General features: G+C 34.9%; 1 protein-coding gene across 4 annotated transcripts in view; it reads right to left on the minus strand.

Moving 5' to 3' along the window:
- Stag2 (STAG2 cohesin complex component) overlaps positions 1 to 17,562 on the minus strand; it is a 139,762-nt gene that overhangs the window by 13,674 nt on the left and 108,526 nt on the right. For all 4 annotated transcript variants that reach the window (XM_042269582.2, XM_076561506.1, XM_042269584.2 and 1 more), the window contains 11 exons: positions 17,192 to 17,395; positions 14,701 to 14,771; positions 14,399 to 14,486; positions 14,221 to 14,301; positions 11,074 to 11,166; positions 10,072 to 10,246; positions 7,155 to 7,294; positions 5,355 to 5,456; positions 3,184 to 3,332; positions 1,522 to 1,650; positions 530 to 753 (listed from right to left, as the gene is read on the minus strand). In XM_042269582.2, the coding sequence (XP_042125516.1) occupies positions 530 to 753; positions 1,522 to 1,650; positions 3,184 to 3,332; positions 5,355 to 5,456; positions 7,155 to 7,294; positions 10,072 to 10,246; positions 11,074 to 11,166; positions 14,221 to 14,301; positions 14,399 to 14,486; positions 14,701 to 14,771; positions 17,192 to 17,395 (1,456 nt within the window). The remainder of the gene's footprint in view (positions 1 to 529; positions 754 to 1,521; positions 1,651 to 3,183; positions 3,333 to 5,354; positions 5,457 to 7,154; positions 7,295 to 10,071; positions 10,247 to 11,073; positions 11,167 to 14,220; positions 14,302 to 14,398; positions 14,487 to 14,700; positions 14,772 to 17,191; positions 17,396 to 17,562) is intronic.

Here is a 17,562-nt window from a genome sequence, read left to right on the forward strand (position 1 = left end):
CTTGACAACTGTACTAAGTTGTTAAGAGCTAATGAGAAAAAAGGAAAAATTTCCCTAGGCCCATCCACTTTTGGGATGCTAACAGCCAAACACCACAAAGCATAATGTATTCCTACCTATGACAAATATCACTTTTAATTTCTATCATGCTCTTCACAATTATTTCATTATTCCTGAATAGAAATTGAGAGGTTACATTACAGCTTTTTTTGATTGTTGTGCTGCAATGAAATGATCTGATCTCACACTGGAACCATTTTCATATGCATCGAGTACAGAATAGTGATTAAAAGCTAACAATCTGTCTATATTACTTCACACCTGAAAAGGGAGAATGTGCCTCATAGAGTTGACAGAACTGACTGCCATGTATGTAAAATGGTTAAAACAGCACATCTATGCACAAATGATACATTGTACAAGCTACTACTGAGTATCATATATCACATGAAAAGCAAGGTGACTCTTAATGACAATTCAGATGATTAACAGTAAGAATAAATTTCAACAGCATTAATTATGTCCTTACGGAGCGCAAGTTGCATGCCTTCAACCACTTTCCGTTTTCCTGTAGATGGTTTTGATTTTTTACTCCGTACAGTTGACCCCCGACTGCTCATCCCACTAATGACTGACATGGTATCATCATCACCACCAGCTAGCAAAGAATTTCGGTAAGACATCAGAGGAAGCCATACATCTTCTCTTCGGAGTGACATCTGGAAGGTCATGAACTTTTCCAAATAAACATACCTTCAAAAGAAGTAGAAACCATTAACTTTGATGCACAGAACTGCTAGTTCAAACAACCTTTCCTTGTAAGAACCTGAGCTTAGTATTTCATTATTAATCTCAACCCCAAAAGCATAAAGAAAATGTCTATCAGAAATCTCAAATTAAATGAAATACTTGAGAGTATTCCAGCTTAACAGTTGTTGAACATGTGCCATGTCCTTGGTAAATTCCCTACCTACAAAACTTCAGCTCAGTGGGCAACATGTATCTACACTTGAATCCAACTTATCACAAGTTTTGTCTGCTTTAGAACTATATAAAAAAAAATCTACAGTGAGTTTTCAGAAGATATTAAACGAAGTGCTATTTCTAATTTTCTACTAGCTTTTATCTTAAGGAGCTGGGGAGAGGGCAGATACTAGAAAGTGTCTCTCATAAGCTACCATTTTAGGAAATTATCGCACAGAAATTTCTTTTGCTTTGCAGAGTAGACACATTTTAAGATACAGACTAATCAGGATAAGCCTGATGAATTTTCAATATCACTGCCCTTTAAATGCTGCTTCCTCAGATGGGCTATAACAAGTACTCAGCAAAGAATTTCACAAAGCACTCAAATTACACCTCAAAAGTCACAAAAATACTGGGAGTGGAACTCAAAATACTCAAGTGCAGTACTGTGCACAGAATATACTGAAAGTTATAAAACTGATGAAGTAGAGTAGAAAGTTTTTATAAATTAATATAATGCTACACATGTGTCAGAAAGAAAAATAAAATACATACACTGTTCTTTTATCTTGTCGGAGCAGTTTAGAAGAAAATTCACTGAGAATATCAAGAAATGCCAAATTTAAAGGTGGATGGCTCTCCCCTTGTGGATTAGGCTCCTTAAAAGCAAACTCTATGCCATCTCTGTAGAGAAAATAAAGAGAATGAAATAAATACTATGATGTTTACTTTATTTCCAAATATTTTAAAAATAAAAATTTAAAAGTCAAAGAGAATATCATCATGTCATTCTAACACAAAATAACACACGCAAACATATACATACCAGTTAGCCATCAACTAATGTGGTTTGGTTTAATCTACATTCTTTTCTGGTTTTTTGACATGGTCTCTTTTTATAACACAGGCTGGCCTTGAATTTGTGATTCTTTACTTAGACTTTTCAAATTCTGGGATTACATGAAAAGCTCCAGCATATATTCTTTACTCAAATATTCTTTCCCACAAAAATAGCCCAAATTCTTGCATGTACTAATCACCATATTATCTATGTTTTTCAGAATATGAAAATCATACTCTAGCACATAGGACTACCTTAAAAGTGAATAATGCCTACTTATAATGACTTGCTTAAAGCTTCTTTTTGAAGATTAAACTCTAATCATGGCCTATTATAAAGTCAGATTAAACTCTAATTAGGGACCATTTTAACCACATTAATGTCACAACTTAAATACCACAACTGATCAAGATAACAACCACCTTTGTGCTCTATCAAAATGTAACAGGGTAGAAACACAATGAAAGTGAAATTGGGAAAGAAAGCAGGCTATGCATTGGTCTGCACTAGGTCCTCTACATATATGTTATGGTTGGTGGTTTTATTGATGTTTTTGTGGGACTACTAACAGTGGGAGTGGTGGTGTCTGTGATTCTTTCATTTGCTCATGGGACCCTTTCCCTCCTATTGTGTTGCCTCACCCAGCCTTGATATGAGTTTATGTCTGGTCTTATTTTATCTTGTTATGCCATGTTCAGTGACTATTCCTGCGGGGCCTGGTCTTTTCTGAAGGAAAATGAAAGAAGAGTGGATATCGGGGAGAGGGGAGGTTGGGAGGAGTGAAAAGAGGAGAAAAGGAGGTCAGGAAAATCAGGTCGGGAGGCATTAAAACAAATTTTTAAAAAAAGAAAGCAAGCTATTTATCACACGAAAAAAATCTATTTCTTATAATTATTCAATTTATGTTTCTTAAATTTTACCTAAAATTATTACCAATGTATTAAAAGGTATATAACAAGGTGAAGTAAGAGAGTAAGTTAAAGTTGGAGAGGGACAGATAAAACGATTAAGAACAGTAAGTTGTGTGCAATTCATGGGCCAGTGCACAAGCAATCCCAGGGCTTACTGGCCAGTCAATATAGCTTAACTGGTAAACTCCAGGCCAAGCACAGACCTTGTTTCAAAGGAGATAGGTAGCATTCTGAACATTTGAGCTGAGTTTGTTCTGACTTTCTTATGAAGGATGCCCATGCACATACACATGTGTATTTATAAAAGGAAGGGGGACCCCAATGCAATGGGTTCTTAAACTTAAGAAGTTTATAAACCAATAATACAACAAGCTTAATTAGCTATTCCAAACAAACAAAAGGATAGACCCAAAGTAAGATTCATGAAAATCGAAGCACTGAATAAAGTATTAGGAAATTGATTACTTGTGAAGCATGGCAATGGCTTCTCTTGTTTTCAGTTGGTCAAGTCCAAAAGTTAAAGCAAAACGTCGAGCAAGTTCTTTTATGCCACTAAATGTTGACGATGATCTATCAAAATTGTAGCCATTCTCTTGTATCATCTCATTAAAAAGCTGTTTGGAAAAAAAAGAAGACAATGTCAGTATTCTTGATATATAGGTATTAACATATTTTAAGCATATTTTCCAGTTAAAATATAAAAGTTAGACAAATGATATACCTAAAACACAGATTTTTTTAAAATATCATTATTGGTGTTCCAAACTCTTTAGGTAAAAATCTATCAAAATTCCAATCAATGAATATTACTTGGGTACAAACACATATAACAACAACATAAGGAAAGGAAAACCCACTGTAAGCTATTAGACAACTATGCTCTGTTTTTGTGGTGATGGTGATGAAATTCAGGGTCTCATGAATGTTAGCCACTGTATTATTTACCTCTAAGAGGTGAATCTTCACATCATGAAATTTAATCATAAAGTAGCAAAAGCGCTTGAATTTTGATATCTTGTAACTTAGTAGTTCTAAGACTTGATCCAACGAAATATTTATGTACAATACTATGCACAAAATATTTTAGTAATATTTATAATGATATAAGTTATAAAAAGCCTCAACATCTCTGCTTAAAAATTATAATCCATCTATAAAGTGAAGTATTATACAACTATTAAAATGAAAAAGATATCTACATACCAGGGAGAATAACATCATTATTTCAAAGAGATATCAACACTACTATGTTCACTGTATAATACCATTAACAATGACCACGAGATAGATTAACTTAATTGTCCACACATAATGGAATGTTATGTATCACATACATATGCATGACAACACACAAAAGCAAGTATTATTTAGCTTTTAAAAGGTGAAATTATATGGCATTTGCAAAAGCATGGATGAATCCAGAAGACAATCCATTAAGTGAAATAAGGCAGTCATAGAAACCAAATACCATATGATCACACTTAATAGAACCTAACAAAGTTGAAGCCAAAGACAGAATAAAATAATTACTGCCACAAACTAGGGCAGTGGAATAGGAATCATCAATTAGGATGATTAGGTTCCAGATGAACTTTACAATATAGTGAGTATAGTTAACAATGAGATAGATACTATAGGGGAAAGGATGTGGCTGAGCACAAGGCCCATGTCCCACTCAAAAATAACCACACAAAGGTACGTGTACACACACACACACACACACACACACACACACACACACACACACACACACACACACACTTTATTTGTTCCACACAAATATTGTATAGTTAAACATTGCTATCCAGGTACAGTGGCACATACCACTAATCCAGCCCTCAGGAGGCTGAGGCAAAAAGGAATTTCAGGTCAGGATAGCCTGGGCTACATGGTGAAATAACAGCAAGTTGTCTAATGGGTCTTGTCATAACACCTGATGATCTAATTTGATAATTCACAGGGTAGATGAAGAGAACCAACGTTCCCAAGTTGTTCTGTGGTCTGCATATGCACAATTTGGCACATTTGTGTATGTATGCGTGTGCGCACGCACACACACAGTTTAAAGGGGAATGAGGCTGAGAAGATGGCTTAGTGGATGAAGTGCTTACCATGCAAACACAAGGATCAAAGTTCAAATCCTAGCATCCACATAAAAGACAAGTGGATGTAGAAACCTGCCTAACATCCGAGGTTAGGCCAGGTTCAGAGAGAGACCCCACCTCAGTGAAGGAACACAATCAAAGACAGTAAGTACACAAGAGTCAATCTCTGGCCTCCACACTTATAACCGCATACAGGTATATACATAAATACACATTCATGCATGCACACACACTCCACACAAACATACACCAAGAAGAAAAAAGAAAAAGAAAATTTCTCAGAGTGGATTAAAATGATCTTACTTCAAGTTATGAGGTCATGAGTGAGTGAGTCCATTAGCCAGACTCAATCATTTCACATGTGTGTACAAATTTCAAGTACTCTATTTTTTGTCTACTAGTGAGTGAGGTTGAATAGTTTGTATTGCTCCTTTCACAAATTATCTGTCATGTCCTCTGCCCAGTTTCAGTAATTACATTTTTGATAACTGACAGTAAATTATGTTAAGTAAACCTGACACTCAGTCTTACCTGTTGCAAACTGAGAATAAGGGTCTTAGCACACTGAATTTTGTCAATTTGCCTCGTTTTACTCATGGTTTCTTTGATGATATCTCCATAATCATTATAATACTAGAAAAAGAAATTTATGTGAATTAGTTTACTCTCTGAAAATTTTGGAAAATAAGACTAAGTTTATTTTAATTCTATAATCATAAAACAAAGTATGCAACTGTACTTTCAAAGACAAGAAACTTATAACAGTTCTAAAGGTTGCAGGTCATTTCTAAGAAATCATCTTTAACTTAAATCCAAATTGTTTAAACAAAGAAGGCATGAAATAAAGCAGTAACTAGGTTATACTGAATTTCAGGGATAAAATAAGTTTTCTTTAAGCACAATTAATATAATCAGTTACTCTCATTGTTAATGAGATGTAGGCTAACTTATTAATTTGGTTTATAGAACAAATAGCCTATGAACAACATTTAAAAGAAAATTACTGTGAGTAAAATTTGCATATTACACTGTGCATTTTTCTCATTTAAAACAATGGTTTTTAATACCTATAAAATTAGCTATCAATGATAACAGAAGAATATACAGGAAAAATGTACTATTTTTTGAGACAATGATTCACTAAGTAACTCTAGCTGGCCTGGAACTCACTATGTAGACAAAGCTGGCCTCAAACTCACAGAGATCTGACCCCACACCCAAATTTTATGTATATATACACCAGCTTTACCTTTTAATAAAGTAAGGAGAAGACAAATACAGAGATAATGAATATTCTCCATGATGGAAAAAAATGACCACAATTTAAAATATCGAAATCTAAAACTTTCAAATTTGTTAAAAAAAAACTTGATGTGCCTTATAATATAAAATTAATTCATCATGCCAAATGATGTAACTTCCAAACTACTTCTAAGTGATGCTAAACCTCTTTCATCTAGTAAGCTATTTTAAATAGAAAATTAAATTGGCTTTAACAAATTACATGTATTCTATTTGTAGAGTAAAGGCACTGGGTGGAGTGGCCTGGCCATAAATCCCACAGTCAGGAGGCAGATGCATGTGGGGTCAGAGCAAACCTGATCTACATAGTGAGTTCAGGACAGACGGAGCTACAGAGTGAAACCCTGATTCAAGAGAAAGGGAGCAAGAAGAAAGGAAAAACTTCAAAAATAAATTTTTTTTATATTCAAAATATTTTTACTTGAAAAACTACGTAGAGCATCCCTTAACACAGGCCATATTCTTTTAGTATGATTAACAATATCCTTTGTAGTCATGCTTCAAAATGAGAGTATCTCACATGTATTTTTGAAAGTTACAAGTTGCCTCTAGTTGCTAAAGAAGTATTTCATCATGAATACAATTCCTTAAAACAGTAAACCCAGAATGGATCATTTTCTAACATTCACAATGTAAATAATCAGAAACCAAAATGTCCATTAACTGAGTAAGTACAGATATGAGAAAATGTTATACACAAAATGTTAATTGCTTAAGATAAGTATTTTTTTTTTTTTTTTTTTTTTTTTGGTTTTTCGAGACAGGGTTTCTCTGTGTAGCTTTGCGCCTTTCCTGGAGCTCACTTGGTAGCCCAGGCTGGCCTCGAACTCACAGAGATCCGCCTGGCTCTGCCTCCCGAGTGCTGGGATTAAAGGCGTGCGCCACCAACGCCCGGCTTAAGATAAGTATTTATACTACACAAAAGTAATTCAGTATTTAAAAATTTGCAATGGTGCCCGTACAGTCAAGCCATCATTAGAATTTCTTGTAAGCATGAAATAACTATCTACAGCATATTTTCAAACTCACCTTCATATACTGCTTGAAGATATCTGCAGCTGTATTCATCTCCACCACAGTATATACAATTAGCTTACAAAATGCTGCAAGTAAATTTCTCCTCTTGTGCAAAGCTTCAATTTTGCTGGCCTCATCCTCTTGCTGACCATCTGTAGGGGGAGGTAGAGATTCCCAATAATCAATCTATTTTGTATTTTATTTCAATCATATTTTTTAACACATACCATACACTAACCCTCTTATTGGAAAATTTGAAAAGGGAAAAGAAGCATTAAAACTAAAATTAGATGTCACAACCACTCAAAAGTTCCAATATACTACATTTTTTAGACACCAAATGACCATCATTGCAAAGGAACAGAGGCAACGAAGAAAAAGAATTGATGGTTAGTCACCTTAAGCTCATCGAATTCATTCTTATACTTTCCCAACAGGATGACTTGTCAAAAAGACATGGATATTCCGAATCTGTTGGTAAAGTCTCCTTCATTGAAGACAAATTAATTTCAGAAAAACTCATATCATTTCCAAAGATGCTCTCACCCCACTTACCTCTGGCTTGTTCTTAGACATTCTTCTTATTTATTTAGGCAAGATTTTACTATATAGCCATGACTGCTCTACAACTTCCTAAATAGCCCAGGCAGGCCTGAAATTCAAGAGATTTGCCACCCACTTCCTCAATTGCATCTCTACACAGAGATTGGAGGTAGAGACAAGAGAACAGATGAAGTTCAGAGTGCCACCTAGCCTGATACTGCAAAGGTGAACATGGATGGATACCTTGTTTCAAGATGTGAGGATTGACATGTACAGTATGTGTGTAGATGCCCAAATTAATACAGATACAGTGATACAGGCAAATTCTCACACACAAAGAATTTCCCTATGAACACATTTCATATCAGAAATTAATTATAAAAAAACTATGCACACAAAAGGAAACTAAAAGAACCCTACTATTTCAGTTTTGTTTGATTATTCTTTATAGAGAAATTAATCTTTTCAATCTTTGTATTTTGTGAACAATTGATTAGTCTATATCCTGTCAGTCTTTCAATACAAGATTCTCAATATTTGAAAATCCCCTCTAGTAATCCTGACACCCAATAGGAAATTAGCCATCTCAATTATTTTTGGTGCTAATGTCTTAAAGCAGAGCATTTAAAGAATGCTAAATCCCATGCTGGGCAGTGGTGGTGCACGCCTGTAATCTCAGAACTCGGGAGGCAGAGCCAGGCGGATCTTTTTGAGTTCGAGGCCAGCCTGGTCTACAGAGCTAGTCCAGGACAGGCTCCAAAGCTACAGAGAAACCCTGTCTCGAACCCCCCCCCCCCACACCAAAAAAAGAATGCTAAGCCCACATTCTATCACTGAATTATATCTGAAAACCTTAATAGGTTTAATTTAAGATAGAACATAAGCAAACATTTTATTCAAAGTATATGCTCCAATATGCCAAAGCCATTTTCCCAGCAACTTAAAACATGCATCATTTACATTTTAAGATTATACTGAATGTTATAAATTAACTTAATTGCTATCATTATAATGGCTCACTTTTACATAATATAATTTTCAGTTATTAGTTAGTAACACTGACAAGAACCTGAAGCATGGACTTTCTCCTACAGACTAAACTGGCCAAAAAAAAAAAAAAAAAGAATTTTTAACCAGGCTGTGGTGGCACACACTTTCAATTCTAGCACTTGGGAGGCATGGGCAGGTACATCTCTGAGTTTAAGGCAAGAATGGCCTACAGAGTGAGTAAACTCGGGGGGAAGGGGGCGCACGCACACGGAGATTTTAAACTCTGATTTTTTTTTCTCTACTTCATGTGAAAAAGTATTCTCCTCTTTTACTATGAAAATTAAAAAATGAAGAGGAATACCTAACATAGGATTTTCATAAGTGTCAGGTACCATTATTGTTGCATATTATCAGTGGAGCAACCCCAGATATATTTCCTATTTAACTGTTTATAATATGATATGGATTACAAATCAAATGTGTAATAGTTTACAAATCCAAGCATTATATAGCAATGGAGATGGTATGTTGGTGGTGAGCTGATTAAGCAATTCAACTATGTGACAACCAGTGGCTAAATTACACTACATGAAACTTAATAGTACACAATCCTACTTCACTCTTAAATTTATATATAATAAAAGAACTTATACATTTTTCAAGTAAATAAGTATATTTGTTGTAATAATCTATAATCATGGAAAATTTGAAACCATCAAAATGCCTAACATTAGGAATGTAAATGTATAGTGGTCAATTCTTAAGATGCTCAGTGGTTGAGATGAATCATTTGTGGTTACATGTCAATATGAAAAACAGCCTAAAAATTTAAAAATATGTTGTAAAAACTTAACAACATTTATATGGAAATTAATAACAGAAAATTATTTAACAGAAAACTTCCAAGTAAAAGGGAAATATATGAGAAACAACAAATTTATGACAGTGGTTATTACTCAGTAAAAGGAAAAAAATTTATTGGTGAAGGGTCATGAATTAAGGTTTGTCTTCTTTTCAAAATAAACTACAAATACAGCAAAATTTGAGAAAGATAGGTGGATGTGTACAAGTGTGTAACAATTTACACACACGATCACAAAATATGAAAGCCCATGATATAAAAATACACAACAAAAAGTCAAATAAATGTCTTATTCTCCGCAAATTATCTGAATACCTCATGAATTGTAATCAACTCTCACAATTGTTAAGGAGACTCCAACTAGAAAAAAGTTAGTGCTAGTGAGAAGCATGTATCTTGGAAGGATATACTCTGCAACACCATATCTTTATAGTACACTGATATTAAAGAACACAAATCTATTTTCATATTGAACTTTACTAATAGTGTTCGTATACACATACACATACAATGAGATGATGAGAATAAAATTACCTGCACTATTACTATCATCATCCTGTTCAATGAAGACATGATCCAAAATAAAGCTGAGCAACTCAGACTGCAATGAAGAATCAGGAGTATAAACTAATGGTTCTAACATGTCTCGCCCTCCAGACATAATCTGATGACTGAAGATCATCAAAATATCACACAGAATAGTGAAGGCCTGTTCAAAAAGAAAGGGGGGGGGGAATGTCAACAAGTTTCTTAGCAAATGTCATAAATAAAATAATATATTTACTTTAGAGGGAAATCTAATTTTGTGTATTTGAAATCATTCAGTTAGCTGTTTTCTCAAGATGAGCTAGGCGGTGCTGATGAACGCCTTTAATCCCAGCACTCAGGAGGCAGAGACAGAAGGATCTCTGTGCATTCAAGGCCAGCCTGGTTTACAGAGAGAGAGATCCAGGACAGAAAGGGCTACACAGAGTAAGTCTGTAGCCCCCTCCCCCCCAAAAAAAAAAGAAGCTGAAAAGTTTTGTTTCTTTTTTTTCTTCTTCTTTTTTGTTTGTTTAGGTTTTTTGTTTGGTTTGTTTTTCAAGACAGGGTTTCTCTGTGTAGCTTTGCGCCTTTCCTGGATCTCGCTCTGTAGACCAGGATGGCCTCGAACTCACAGAGATCCGCCTGACTCTGCCTCCCGAGTGCTGGGATTAAAGGCATGTGCCACCACTGCCTGGCTGAAAAGCTTTATTTCTTAAATAACAACTACTAATACAAGCAACAATTTCACATGTTCTTTATTTTTAGCAACATTAATTGGCTATAGATTGTGTGTGTGTGTGTTTGTATATATACACATGGGCACATACAATGTAAAATATATACTCTTATTAAAGGAATATACCCCATTTTATTATGTATAAGCTCAATTTATTGTTTTTTAAAGTGCAGCACGCATACACATATATTAGATGGTTCTTACTATTAAATATTTTCACACAGGCTTTTATGTTAGCTAAGTTGCTTGGCAAACAAAATGTAGCAATTACTAACCTGCTCCTTAACAGTAGTATTCACGTTGGTCAAGTAATGTTGGCATATCTGACAAAATACCCTCATTTGTTTCTTTAAACGCAGTAAGTCCTCCTTGAAAAGAAATTTAACAGGAATTATTTAAACTACTGTATAAACAACTCAGTACATCATTAAAATGTTTGATAACATAAACATTTCCACAGAGCTAAGTGCATTAGCTCTATGTGAAATCTATGTGAAATTTTAACTTAAATAAATTAAATTCTTCATGATTTATTACAAAGGAAGACAAAAAAAATCATTTCTCTTTTCTTTTTTGTCAAATGTCCACAAGGTGCACTTCAAAGTATCTAATTCAAACTTCTAAGTACCAGTCACTGGACTCTAAGTTAGCATACCATAAAGAAAATTTCACATCCATGTTTACTGCTGCACTAGTCCCAAGAATCTAGACTGGCACCAGTCTAGATGCCCTAGAACAGATGAATAGGTAAGGAAAATGTAGTATATATACATAAAAATAAAATGATGTCATTTGTAGGAAAATGGGTGGAACTGGAGATCATTGTATTAAAGGAAATAAGTCAGATTCAGAAAGACAGATAGTGTAGTTTTCTCTTATATGCAAGATTTATACTTGCAACATACCATGTCGCTTTTGATAACTACTTCTATAATTTTATGTGTATATAATGTGTATCAATGAATTTATTATGAGTGACAAAAAGTAACAGTTACATAGAACTACAACATGAAGGTAGTCTATAATGAAATTATCAACTCCATACTGAAATAATGTATAGTCATGCATATAAATGTATACATGTTTAAATATAACGAACTGTAATTCAGTTGAGGGAGGAATAGTTCTAAAGAAACGAAGAGGGAAGAAGAAAAGATAATGAAAGGGAAAAGGAACGAGAAAATTTTATGTGCTTTTTCATATACAGAATACAGATTAAACACACACACTCATACATGCACACGTGCACACATGTACACACAATGACATGAAAAGAGAATGAGGACTATTTAGGGGAAGGTAGGGAACCAGACAGAGTAGAGAGAGGAAACAAGATGATGAGATTGGGAGTGGGGGGTATATGCAAAGTACAATTGTCCTAGTTTGCTATCAATGACACAATGGGGAACTGCCCAAATCAAAATGGCGTGCAGGCACCTCTGTGAGGAACTGTCTTCATTAATAACTGATATGGGAGGGCCCAGCCCAGCATTGTGGGTAGTACTAGCTTTGGGCAGGTGGCACAGAGCTGTATAAAAAAAGCCAGTAGATCAGAAAACCAGTGAGTAATAAGGTAGTGAACATTATTCCTCCATGGTTTCTACCTCAGCTCCCTGCCCTGACTTCTGATGGTGATGCCACTCTGTATGCTGTAACATGTTGCTCTGATTGGTTGATAAAAAATGCTGATTGGCCAGTAGTCAGGCAGGAAGTATAGGTAGGCCAAGCAGAGAGGAGAATTCTGGGAAGAGGAAGGCTGAGTCAGGAGACACCAGCCCGCTGTCCAGGGAGCAGCACATAGTGGCACACAGGTAAAGCCATGGGAAACGTGGTGACATATTAACAGAAATGGGCTGAGTTTAAGTGTAAGAGCTAATCAGTAGAAAGTCTGAGCTAATGGCCAAACACTTTTAATTAATATAAGCCTCTGTGTGTTTACTTGGGTCTAAGCAGCTGCAGGACCAGGCAGGACACAGAACACTTCCAGTTACAGACTTCTATCAATGATGCATTGTGACCTGGTTGTATGAGATAAAATAAACCCTTTCCTACCTCAAGTAGCTTTTGGTTAGGGTAATTACCAAAGAAACAGAAACAAACTACAACAACGATAGACATGAATGAAAATGTCACAAGGAAGCTCATTATTTTGTCCATTATATAAAAGAAAGGTTGAGAAACATAAAACTTAAAAATTAATGTGTATATTAAGTGATATTCTAGATGATCTGGGGAAACTTACATAATTATATATGGCTAACTTTAATGAAAACACCAGCTCAGAATGCTTAGAGCCAATACTTATGATTCATGTTCACTTTATTATTTGAAAGTGGCCAATTCATGGAAGAAAATAAATGGAATGGTATCTTAATTTCTAATTTGAAAGATAACAGTTCTAGATCCTGAAAACTCAATTTTGTGGTGTTAACAAACTTTAAAATGTCCCTTAAATGTACACATACTAAACCAACAAATGGGGAAATTTTTTCTTCAAGAAAATACTTACATACTGCCTAATCCATAACTCCCATAAACTTAACATTTAGAAAAATGAGCCCAATTAATATTATTATCATCAATTAAAACACGATACATGATCTTGGGGACTAGAGTGATGACAAAGTAGCTAAAAGCACTTGTTGCTCTTGCAGAAGACCATGATTTGATTCCCATGGTTTCTCATAACCATCCATAACCCCAGTTCCAGGGGATCCAATAGACAAGCAAATGGTGTGTATACATACATGCAGGCAAAACATTGATACACATAACTTAATAAATAAATAAACCTTAAAAAATGAGTTTGAGAAACCTTAAAGACTAAATAAAGTAATCTCAGAATGTAATCAGGACTTAAGACAGTATAGAGAAAGTTGGTTCCTCATCTTCGGTTTATATAATCCAATCATTGTCTACAGTTATTTTAAAGGTTCTTGAGAGAAGGTACTCAATCCTGTTTTGCAAAATTTATGTCCCTAGGGATAGTGAGATGAAATAGCAGTTAAGAGCACTGGCTGCTCTTCCAGAGGCTCTGAGTTCAATTCTCAGCACTCAAATGGCAGCTTACAGCCATCTATAACTGTAGTCCCATGGGATCTGATGCCCTCTCCTGGTGTACAGACATACATACAAACAAAATACCCATAATACATTTGTAAATAAATCTTTAAAAAAACTACCTTCCTATATCTAGTAAACAATTTGAGAATGTGAAGTCAAATCATGCCATCTTTACATGTGAGTAATTTTTAATTAAAAATCACATAATGTTCTTTCAATGAACATACAAACTAGAAACATGACTACATGTAGACTAGAAGTAAGTATAACATGACTGAATTAATTTGCTCTTACTAACAGTTCAACAGCTGAAAATAGTGGATAATATTTAGTAAGAACACTGATGAACAAGCACATACCTTTGTGGAACTGCTTTCAGATATCTTAGCAAGCTGCCAAAGGATTACATAGTGAGTACACTGCAGTGCATGAATAACAATCTAGAATAAAGAAATAGAAGATCAGAGGGAAAATTTATCTCACCAACTTCCACTTTTGTAAGTTCAGTATGGAACATATAAATAAATAAATAAAGACCTGCTCAGGCATATCTCCATTTTCAATTCCGGTTTTCAAGAGTTTGTAATTACAAGCAAACAAATCCCACTTTGAAAGATCATGGGCACTGTTAAAAAACAAAACAAAAAACAAATTTAGCTATATTTAAAAAACCAAGACTGTCATAATTTTTTCAGAATATTATAACATGCCCCTATCAAGTGATTTCTTTTAAAAAGGAAGAAAAAACAAAGACTCTGAAAACATAATAACCCATAAATTATGCAAGGTTATTTGATAAGGTTTTAAAAAAAAATCAGAAACTCAAAGATTCAACTTACTTATGAAAAGCAGTGATCCTCTTCAACGTGGATAATACCTGATATGCGTCATCTTCATCAGGTTCTTCTCCCTATGAGTATTAACCACACGTTAAAAAAAGACCAATACACTAAGCCCAGTGGCAGTGGCGCACGCCTTTAATCCCAGCACTCAGGAGGCAGAGGCAGGTGGATCTCCATGAGTTCCAGGCCAGCCTGGTGAACATACAGAGAGTTCCAGAACAGCAACGGCTACATAGAGAAACCTTGTCTTAATAAACCAAAAAGATAGAAAGAAAGAAAAAGAGAGGGAAGGAGAGAGGAATGAAAGGAAGAAAGGAAGACAGATTAGACCGACTGACCGACCGACTGACAACTAAGCTGGACATGGTGCTGCCTTGAAATCCAGCATTAGGGAGACAGAAACAGGCAGATCACCATATATAGTGAGACTGTTTCAAACACATGCACCCTCAGGTGTGCACGCACACAAAGATAAATACCAAAGGAAAATGGTTTCACAGTCATTTTGGTACAAATCATGGGAAGAATGACCAAGTAATAAATCCTGGGCTTATTGAAATGGTCACATAACCTCAGGAAAAAAAAACACAATAAAACCCACAAACAAGCTTCTTCATTCAAGACCCATATCTGCCAAATTTAATACAATATGGCTGAGTCAATCTAAGACTGTCAACAGAGGTACCTAATGAACAAGAGACAAAAACAGAATACTGTTCTCCCTTTTCCCCTTATGTAATACAGACATATAAAACCATTTTAGAATTTTCCTGTTTCCCCGTACTAGATGCACCACCAATAAAGGAGCACATGTTAGATGACAAACGAGAGACCAAACAACAACTAAAAACAAAAAGCGAGGTAAATGAAAAAATAGTGTTCAAGAGAAAAATAACAAACCAATCACACATAAATGCGAGAAATTCTATGAAATATACTAATTCTGATTGTTCACATTTTGAATAAATTTTATGAATCCTATTATCTATGGTACTGACATCCAGTTTCCTCACAAATATACCATTTTATGATTTAATTTTTTTTTAAGCAACAGAACTTAGTTAACAAACTATTGTCAATTTAAAACTAAATTGTTTTAACTATAGTCTACTCAGTCAAGGGCAGAACCATCAAAATCTTTAAAAAAAGTGATAACTGTATATGAACTTATTTACATAATCCTCCAATTAGTAAACCTTAAATCTAGAATAATATTACACATATAATGTTAAATAATTTTATAAAACAAGAAGTCTGGAAAATACATCTAAATGATTTAGGGGCCATTAATGAAAATGGTGGTGCTGGGCGGTGGTGGCACACACCTTTAATCCCAGCACTCGGGAGGGAGAGGCAGAAGGATCTCAGTGAGTTCCAAGCCAGCCTGGTCTACAGAGTGAGTTCCAGGACAGGATCCAAAGCTACACAGCGAAACCCTGTCTCGAAAAAAAATAAATAAAAATAAAAATAAAATAAAACAAACAAAAGAAATAAAAATGGTGGTATGTAAAGGGTCTTTGAATGAAGCTCTGGCTAGTCTGATACTCACTATGAAGTTTGAAGTGGCCTCAAACTAAAAACAACAAGGTTCCAAGTGCTGGATTATAATTGCTAGCCACTCCACCCACCATTGTTGCTGGACATAAAGAACTTCACAATTTCTAACTGCTGAGAACAATATCAATAGTGAATGTCCACTGGGCATGGTGGCATATACCTTTAATCTTAGCACCCCAGAGGCAGAAGAAAGCAGATCTTTGTGAGTTGGAAGCCAGCTTCTACATAGCAAGAGCCTGTCTTAATAAAAATGGCTAAATGAAGCCAGGTGTACTGGCGCCTGCCTTTAATCCCAGCACTTGAGAGGCAAAGGCAGTTGATCTTTGTGAGTTCAAGGCCAGCCTGGTCTACAACAATAATTCCAGGGTAGTCAAGGCTACAGAAAGAAACCCTGTCTCAAAAAAAACAAGACTACAAAGGAAATTGTTTGACAATTATGACTTGATCTGATTCAAGTAAATTAAAACACACATGTATTTCTAGAAAAATATCACACAAAAAATATATGTATATTTGAGTGAATATATGTATATTTGAGTGACAATGCAATAAGCTTCTTTGAAAGTGCAACATAAGAAACTCCAAAACTTACAGTAACCATAGTAGCAACTGTGAAGACTACAGTGCTTTCCCTTCAGTCTAACTCTATTATCTATACTTTAATAGCCAATTTTTCAACTAAAATCAGGCAACTACCCAGTTAATTTCTTTAGAATAAGGCAAAAAATGCTAGTTTTATCTTAATCTTTTCTCAGTTGCATTGCATATCGTTGCCATATTCATATTTTAGTGGAAGAGTAATAGCAGTTTGATGATTCATAGAGCTAAAAAGACTCACCAACACACCACTAGACTACCATGAGGATTAATACTGAGTGACTCATTTCCTGGAAGGGAAGGGTCCAACAGACAAAATACTTGTAATATATACCTCTTGCAGAAAATCTTCAAGAAGCCGGTTAAATTTATCTGCCAATTCATCTATCAGCTGACTTCTTGAAATATCTACTCTGTTGAAGATCGTGAACTCTTCATTACATAATGCATGGTAAGTTTTAGAACACGCTTCTAAAACATCTGTGTCTGTGTGCTTCTCTACAATATTCCGGATCTGGCGCAATAAGGCATCCAAATGCTGCAAAATAATAAACTTTATTGTATTAAAGCTAATAAGGTACAGGGATAAGGATATAGCTTAGTGGTAGAAAGATGCCCACTGTGTCCTATTAAGGAATATACAGTAGGCATAATATATACCATATCATCTACTGGGACAGTTTTCAAATATACTAAATGTAAAGT

The sequence above is a fragment of the Peromyscus maniculatus genome, chromosome X (assembly GCF_049852395.1).
Source record: "Peromyscus maniculatus bairdii isolate BWxNUB_F1_BW_parent chromosome X, HU_Pman_BW_mat_3.1, whole genome shotgun sequence".
In the NCBI taxonomy this organism is placed as follows: Eukaryota; Metazoa; Chordata; class Mammalia; order Rodentia; family Cricetidae; genus Peromyscus; species Peromyscus maniculatus.